Raw genomic sequence first — 9,285 nt, forward strand, 5'->3', positions numbered from 1 at the left:
AACGAGCACCTGGCACCTAATCGCAACGTGGTTACCATATGCAAGTTTTGGGAGAAAAAATTAACAAACGTCAAGTTTTTGGTGGTGGTGGGAGATTGTGGATCGAACGTTAAAAAATCGTAGTCATCTTTTGTAGTCATATCACTATCTAACGTCATGCGCTCGAAAAAATCTCTATACCCTTCGGGGCAAAACAAGCAGGCAATGGGGATGCTGTAAATTTCGCATTTCCATCTCCAGATGCAGCAACTTGCACGTTTTACTCGATGTACCAACCTAAGAGCGTTGAGTTGGGCGTATGGGGAAAACCAGTGCCGCCCCAGCAATATTTTGAAAGTACGCATAGCCTCTTGGATGCATTCGAGGTCATAAAAAAAATTGTATGCTTTAGCGTGCTGATGTAACCAGTTCCAGAACAAAAATTGAAGTCGAAGGATGGGGCACGCAGCGCAAAGTGTGTACCTGGGTACCCGAAGCAGGAACGACAAGTAGGCAAACGGTGAGTCGACCTCCTCGTCGTACCTCGCCTCGAAAAATGCAATGCAAGTACCGTGCTCTTTCAAAGTCCCTAGCAACAATTTCTCGAATCTCGGTCCGTCCATACCCACCCACCGTTGATCACGCCGACCAAGAAGCTCGTGCTCCAGCTCGAGCATGCTTTCGTCTACCTCTATGCAACAACAATGCCACAAGCTAAATTTTTTTATTTGTAGGCTGTTTGTAAGCCCCTGTTGACCGTTGATACGCGCCGTGAAAGTTTCCCAAGTACTCGCTGGAAACCACGTAACCCGGGGTGCATTCCAAGGGGTGTACCCGAGCGACATGTTGGCCGACGTCGTCGTCGTGAAGAAACCTGCAGTGTTCGTGGCCAACACCGACCCATACGGCAAAGAGGGTCAACATTGGGTCGCCATACACGTGGACGCCCAGGGTTACGGACGGTACTTTGATTCGTACGGGATCGAACCTATCCGACCCTCCTTTCGTCGCTTTTTGGACCGTAATTGCATCCGGTGGGGGAGCAACTCTCGACAACTGCAGGGCCTCCTCAGCACAGTGTGCGGACAATACTGTTGCGTGTACCTGCATCATGCATGTCTGTCAACGTCGGAATATCCGTTTTACTCGCATTTCACCGATTGTTTCACGCAAAATGATCGGGAAGTAGTGCGCCTGTTTAACCACTATTTCCGATCACCCTGCAGAGCGTCGCCACTGCAGACACGTTGCAACCAGATTTGCCGCCCACGGTACAACAGCCACAAACACGCCCCTCCTCCTCCTTGTTGTTGCAGCTGCAGGAAATGACGTCGAACGGCGAGTTCCATAAGTACAGAGAGCGAGACGTGGATGTGACAGAGAGTCGAGCGGCGGAGGATGTCGGAGACGGACGTGCGAAGAAGAGGAAGAGGTTCAGCTGTGATGGAGCAGAAGGTGGCTGTGGTAGAGAGCGGGAAAGCACCAGAAGAAAAAGACAACGATTTCCAAAGCACATCACGTTCCCACCCTCCGAGCATCGAGTACCTGCTCAGCGACGCATTGGTGGAAATTACAAAAGACAGACGTAACATCATGAACAACGATTGGTAACAAAAACAGATCTGTCTCACCCCCCTACTCCTTGTTGTTTCAGTAGCAGCAGCAGCAGCAGATGTCGTCGTCGTCGAGCAGTGAGTCTGGTGACGCAACCCCATCGATGACGTGGCGGCGGCGGCGGCGCTGGCGGCGGGAGCGGCAGTCACATAAGTACAGAGAGCGAGACGTGGATGTGGGAGAGAGTCGAGCGGAGAGGGAGGATGTCGGAGACGGAAGTGCGAAGAAGAGGACAAGGTTCAGCGATGTTGACAGCGGAGGCGGCGGCGGAGAGCTGCGACAGCCGGGGGAGAGCACCAGAAGAAGAAGAAGACAACGATTTCGCCTACATCCAAGGGACCAAAAAGAGGAGCAGAGTACGTTCCGACGGTGGAGACGGTCTGTTCCTCCTACCCAGCATCGAGTATCTCACTCCGTCGCACACCAAATGCATCCTGATCGGTTATCGACGTGTTTTCGGCGGCGGCAGGGAAGCAGGATGTGTTCCTTGCGTGTTCCTTCGATCTCACCATCTGGACATCGCCGTCGAGTGGAACGTGTTCCGAAAATTCCTAGCGCTCGATCCCGCCCCTATGGCGCGATACTTCAAGACGGGCGAGAGGTACAGCTTCGACCTGAAACCGGACATCGCCGGTGAAGAAGAAGAAGAAGGCGAGGTTGCAGATCAGCAGGAGAAGTGTATGGCCATCGGTACCATGACGTTGTTCTCCAAACACCATCTCATGCTTATCGTGGGCGATAGGAAGATCCACTGGAACGAAGCTGAATTCTACCGTTATCTGAGCATCAGACGACTTCTGTCGGCATACATGACCTTCTACGAGCATCTCCACGAACATGTCTCAGCATGCGTGCAACGGCACGCCGAGGACGAAAGGATAACCAAGATACTTCCCCCTCCCCCTCCACGTCGCTCCATACTTCAACGTTTCCACAACGACCTTCTGCGCATCGTGCGTGCGCAGCTGCAGAAACCATAAATATAGTGAAAGCTAGGAGTTCGTCGCCCAGTGTGTGACTGCAGCAGCATGGAGAAGGTCGTTTTCGCCGTTGACGAGAGCCTGGAAGTGTCCGTGGTGGACAAACAGGATGCCACTTCGGTCGTCTTCCGCAAGGATGAGTCCACGGTGATCCTCGACACGGACAAGTACATCGAGCTCGTGAAGACTCTGTCACCGATATTGCATCTTTTCCACGAACGTCATCTGGATTGTTCTCGTCGCAGAAGCGTCAAGTTCGTCATCACCTCCACGTTCCGAGTGATCGTCAAAGATTGCATGAGTGACTTTGTGGTGATCCTCCAGGATGAGCACGGAAGCGTTGTGATGAGTGCCGCACAATGGGAAGAATTTCTGGAGCTGTATCATCCCATCATGAAGGCTTACTTCCGACGCTGGCATGCGCAGTGACAGAACCTACCAACACCTACTACTACTACTGACGACATGGACACCCCTTAACTACTTATGTCGTTCGTGATGCAGAACAGGCCTTCTACCACTACTACTACTTGTGGCACCCCTTAACTACTTATGTCGATGGTGATGCAGAACGTGCCTACTACCACTACTAGTACTACTACGAATACTGCTGCTGCTAATGATGATTTCTTATTTTGTATGCTTTTGTGTGTCAATTAAAATGATTTGTTCACATATATCCGTTGTGTTTCATTTCAACGCATCCCTTCCAGACGCACGGAGAGAGCGAAAGCGAGGCGAACCTCCCTGCGCGCGCGGCGGCCAAAGGCCGTCCAATGGCGCCAAAGGCGCAATTGGACGTCACTTTGCGTGATTCTCTCTCTCTCTCTCTCTCTCCTCCTAGCCGTAGCATAGTAGACTAGGTCGACTGGAGAGAAGAAAGAGCGTAGCATATATATATACACTTGTGTTAGCGCCGACCCTTATGGCGAAGTGGTTAGAGTCGGACGCCTCAGTAAGTGTCACACAAATACGTTAGTTTTGCCGACCCTTGTGGCGGAGTGGTTAGCACATGCCAGCCGGGAGGAACGACCTGGATTCGAATCTTCTCCTCCTTACACATGCATAAGTTAGTTTTTGCCGACCCTCGTGGCGAAGTGGTTAGCATACGCCAGAGGGGACCTGGATTCGAAGAAAAGACTCATTACGAATCTTCTCTTTACACACGCATAAGTTAGTTTTGCCGACCCTTGTGGCGAAGTAGTTAGCACACGCCAGCCGGGGGGAACGACATAGATTCGAATCAGCATGGATAGACTCAGTGCGAGTTTTCTCACCAAACAAAACAGTGTACATATACACAGCTATTCAAACTCTAGTTTGAGGTAAACAAACAAACACGCACAGCGTTCAGGGAAAAATTTTTTCTTTATTTAGTTTTGCACACACGTTCTACATTCTACGGTACATATCATACGCACTTCGCTTAGTGTAGTAGGACCTCATGGGTTCTCCACACACACACACACACACACACTTGCAAGAAAATGAAAAGAAATAAAACAGTTGTATTTGGAGGCACGACTTTATAGTTCTGAATATATCCCCTCTCGATTTGCTACATTCTGTAATAGTGTAGTAGGACCTTATGGGTTCAGCAAACAAAAACAAAAAACACTTCTATTTTGGGGGGCAGGGCCACCAGTTCTGAATATCCTTAGAGAATAACTACATTCTGTATTTAGCGGTGAGAGACTTATCTGCTCCCGCGAAGTTCTGCTTCTTGAATAGTTTATACAAATCATACGCACTTCGCATTGTATAGTAGGACCTTATAGGTTCCTCGTTCACAACTCTTGCAAAAAACATTTCTATTTTGGGACACGACTTCTGTAGTAACTGCATAGTCTGGTACAGGGCCACAAGTCCTTGAATATCCTTCTCGATTGATTGGGCTTTTGTCTCCAATGCTAGGATCAGGTTCTCGATCCCTCCTTCTTTCCTTGTCAGAGCTTCCAAATAGTATGCAGACTCGTCAATCTCGTTCTCACCACACCTTTCTCCCATCACGTGGATTCTTTTGCATGGTAGACAGTAGTCCCCGGGAAACAAAACTGGTGGCGATGTCTGCAAAGAAAACAATACACACTTGTAAATACAAAACATATTTCCTACTTCTTTTTTACTACATTTACCTATATTTTTTACAGGTTATCACCCGGGAAATTCTAGAAATAGAAACGGTTGAAGTAGGAGGGCGGGTCGTACGGAGGACCAGATGCGTTGTAGAAAGGGAGGGGAACGTGTATTACGTCCCACCCGATCACCCTTTGGTTCAGGGTGACGTCAACCTATTCATGGGCTGCCGTTTAGAACCCCAAGAACCCCAACGACGGCAGTATAGACCTCCCACACCTCACCCGCATGCACCGACACCCCCTTCCCCCAACCCGTCCTACAACTACTCCCCTCCACCTCCTAGAAACAACCACTCACCCCCGGACAGCTTGGCGGAGGAAGAGGAGGCCGTATTTCAACCCGTTGACGGTCTCCTAGTCCCTGATTTTGATGACCTACTACCATACTACCCCCAACAGTAGTAACCTATACCCTTCTTCCTACCTTCTTCCTACCTTCTCCCTCTATCCTTCATTTCCCCTTCTTTTCATCTACACGCTTACTTCTTCAAACAGAACCTCCCCGTAAGTACTTTTTTTATTTATTTTTTACTAACGACATATAAGTGTTATTATTTATTTGTACTCACCATCTTGTATTACTCGTTGAACAATTCTGATGCTAGCAGTGGGGCGTCCTCTCCTTCTACTTCCGCTATCACTTTCAACTCGTCCTTCCTTCGTCTTCTTCTTCGTCTACTGTAGCTCTCGCCGGCGTCGCTGCACTCGTTCTCGGCTGTATCGCTGTCTCTGTCGACCTCGTCACGATCCTGTAGCCAGTTAGACAATGTTTCACTTAGTTGCACTTTCTTTCTTTGCGGTCTCTCTCCGGCACGTATCTGTCTTCGCACCCTCCAGAGACTGTACATTAATTCGTCCAGCGGTAAACCCTCACCCGGATTCATTGCTATCGGCTTCACCAGATTACGGTTTGGATGTGTGGTATTCAATAGGAAATCCCCTAATGTGTGCTGCTCGGTGAGGCGTCCGTGGAACAGACTAGCAAATCCCAACATTTTTGACATAACATAGGATGCTTCCAGATTTGCTGTTTCCGCAGCAGCGGTCAGCAAATCCATCCTTGCCGTGTTTACTATGTACATATTTTGAAATGAACCATATCTAGCAACGCCGTGTCCCTCCATTTTACCCTGAAGAAACATTTCCAGAGTGGAAACGCGATTTCCGAACGGAACTGCAACACCATCTCTTTCCCCCATCGTTGGCACCTTTCTCCACAATATACTGGACATTACATTCATCCATACACCAAAGCTGGCGACCAAACTTTACATTTACTCTCTCCTCACAAAGACATTTTCCCTTTTCACCTATCGCGCTCGCTTCGTAGATATACAAAGGACCACACTCCTCCCCCTTCGTCTGCAAATCTCTGATCACAGTCATATCCCTAGTCTGAAAACTAAAGTGAAAATATGACGGGTGATATTTGTGTAACACAAACGATTCACACATTTCATACCCACCGCCGCCGCCGCCACCTTTCTTTGACGAAGCACTCACAGCTACCTTGCAACGAGCTGTTGGGGTGGTCCTACGAGGGACATACATCATATCCACATCCCCTTCCCTACATTCTACACTCGTTAATAACTCCCCATCAATACTAGCGGACTCCACATCTACACAGAAACGTATCCACGGACGCGCACAATTCATCTCTCTCTTAGACAACAACGATGAAGCCGCAACAACCTACAACGAAAACAGAAATACTCTGCGTTACACAACTTCCTTCTTGAATCTACATTCACGTCCGTCGTCAAAGGCAAAACAATCTGTACAATCACGAGTACTTTTATAACTAAACTCCCCGCAATAAACACAGAAAAAATCATCTGACAACCTCGTCCGCAACCCACCAGGCATAAACAAAAACTTGCCTTCGCGACGGAGCACATACATTCTATACTCGCTACAGTTCACATTCACACAGTAGTAACGAGCATACCCGTAATCTGGGAAATCAACCACTTGAACGTCTTTACAGTATGGACAGTGAATTGAACGACTACTTTTTACAGTCCCCACATACAACGACATCACAACCCACAAATCTCTTTCGGTAATGCGTAAGACAGACAGTATACACACCTCAGACTCAGCAGCAGCAGCAGCAGCAGCAGAAAAAAACTTCTCCACTCTCAGAGACAGACACATCGAACTCGTCGATGTCAAACATATTTATACCAACAAATCGTGGGAGACTCCTCCCCACACAAACACCGCATTGGTCACAACCACACGCCAACAACAACAACAACACCTGCACTCCCCCACAGAGATATATATTTGATCCACACACCTGCAATCCCCCACAGAGCAAAAAATTCGATCTGGTCAGATGCCAACGCTCGCCACACAGAGAGGTATATTTGAATTGGACACATGCCGCCAAAGCTACCCCTCCCCCATAGAGACACATTCGAACCGAACATCCGCCAGATGTCAACCAACCCCCACAGAGTATTATCTTTCATCACGTCCACATATCACGCAGAGCAAAAAATTCAATACTCACAGATGTCGACGCTCCCACGCAGAGCCTAAAAATATTCTATCCACACAGCTGCCGACACCACCTGCACTCCCCCACAGAGCATGCGCACGCATTCATCCCCCCACAAACACACAGCTACTATATAAACCACAAACACGCACACACCAAGCACACATCAGCAACGACAACACAACCAGAGACATCACCCAGTACAATCGATGACGTCACCAATCACCTATACAAACAATCGATCAATCAATCTATATTATTATCAATTATATTAACAACTATAATAAAGTTTAACAATACAACAATCTACAAACATATCATTTACATCAATCAATCACTATATTATTAGGACACCCACAAACCCTCCTTATTTGGAAACACCTATCAATCACTATATTAGGACACCCCACAACCCCTCCTTATTTGGAAAAAATATAAATAAATATGACACCTGTCAATCAATCAATCACTATCTTAGGTTAACAACACCCATATACCCTTACATACAACTCCTTATTTGGAAACAACCCCCACCCACACCTAATTAAAAAAAATCGATTTTCACCCAAAAAAATGTATTGATCACTTATCGATTATTGGAAATCGATTAAGGTAATCGATACTGATTGATTATCGCGCTATGGCTACCCCTTAACTACTGCGCATAAGTTGGTAAACCATGTAGATAACACAATTTATTTTGTTTGTTTTAGGAATTTCTGGCATTACTTGGGAAACTTTTACAGTACTGGGTGGGTAGATTATAAAACTTGCTATAACCCAAATTTTTCTGTTTTAGGGATTTCTGGTGTTACTTGGGAAACTTTCACGGCGCGTATCAACGGTCAACAGGGGCTTACAAACAGCCTACAAATAAAAAAAATTAGCTTGTGGCATTGTTGTTGCATAGAGGTAGACGAAAGCATGCTCGAGCTGGAGCACGAGCTTCTTGGTCGGCGTGATCAACGGTGGGTGGGTATGGACGGACCGAGATTCGAGAAATTGTTGCTAGGGACTTTGAAAGAGCACGGTACTTGCATTGCATTTTTCGAGGCGAGGTACGACGAGGAAGTCGACTCACCGTTTGCCTACTTGTCGTTCCTGCTTCGGGTACCCAGGTACACACTTTGCGCTGCGTGCCCCATCCTTCGACTTCAATTTTTGTTCTGGAACTGGTTACATCAGCACGCTAAAACATACAATTTTTTTTATGACCTCGAATGCATCCAAGAGGCTATGCGTACTTTCAAAATATTGCTGGGGCGGCACTGGTTTTCCCCATACGCCCAACTCAACGCTCTTAGGTTGGTACATCGAGTAAAACGTGCAAGTTGCTGCATCTGGAGATGGAAATGCGAAATTTACAGCATCCCCATTGCCTGCTTGTTTTGCCCCGAAGGGTATAGAGATTTTTTCGAGCGCATGACGTTAGATAGTGATATGACTACAAAAGATGACTACGATTTTTTAACGTTCGATCCACAATCTCCCACCACCACCAAAAACTTGACGTTTGTTAATTTTTTCTCCCAAAACTTGCATATGGTAACCACGTTGCGATTAGGTGCCAGGTGCTCGTTGTTCAAACCAAATTATCTCGGCCCGCATCCCGGGTGGGGGGTAGCGCGATGTTTGTGGGAAATTATTTCCAGGGTGCGGAGCACCATACAAGTACAATCGCATGGAATTTCAATTTCCTATTAATTTGGCAAACCAAAATGCTTGCTGTAATGCAAATTTTTCTGTTTTATAGGGATTTCTGGCAAGCAGATACAAAATTTTTCTGTTTTATAGGGATTTCTGGTGTTACTTGGGAAACTTTCACGGCACGTGTCAACGTTCAACAGGGGCTTGCATGTAACCTACAAATAAGAAAATTTAGCTTGTGGCACTGTTGTCGTATAGAGGTGGACGAAGATATACTCGAGCGGGGGCACGAGCTTCTTGTAAATCTGGGGAGACCAAAATTCGAGGAATTGCTGCTGGTGACTTTGGAAGAGCACAAAACCTGCATTGCATGTTTCGAGGCGAGGTACGACGAGGAGATCAATTCACCGTTCGCTTA

At 47.2% G+C, this 9,285-nt stretch overlaps 1 protein-coding gene across 1 annotated transcript; it reads right to left on the reverse strand.

Moving 5' to 3' along the window:
• Positions 1 to 4,097: 4,097 nt before the first annotated feature.
• LOC145996436 (uncharacterized) lies at positions 4,098 to 7,248 on the reverse strand. Its single transcript, XM_083132914.1, has 2 exons — positions 5,281 to 7,248; positions 4,098 to 4,640 (listed from the first exon to the last, which is right to left on the reverse strand). Exon 1 carries the CDS (start codon positions 5,950 to 5,952, stop codon positions 5,290 to 5,292), a length of 663 nt encoding a protein of 220 aa, XP_082989040.1. The 5' UTR covers positions 5,953 to 7,248; the 3' UTR covers positions 4,098 to 4,640; positions 5,281 to 5,289.
• Positions 7,249 to 9,285: the final 2,037 nt, after the last annotated feature.

This window comes from Lepisma saccharinum, chromosome 12 (genome assembly GCF_977018435.1).
Source record: "Lepisma saccharinum chromosome 12, izLepSacc3.1, whole genome shotgun sequence".
Classification (NCBI taxonomy): domain Eukaryota; kingdom Metazoa; phylum Arthropoda; class Insecta; order Zygentoma; family Lepismatidae; genus Lepisma; species Lepisma saccharinum.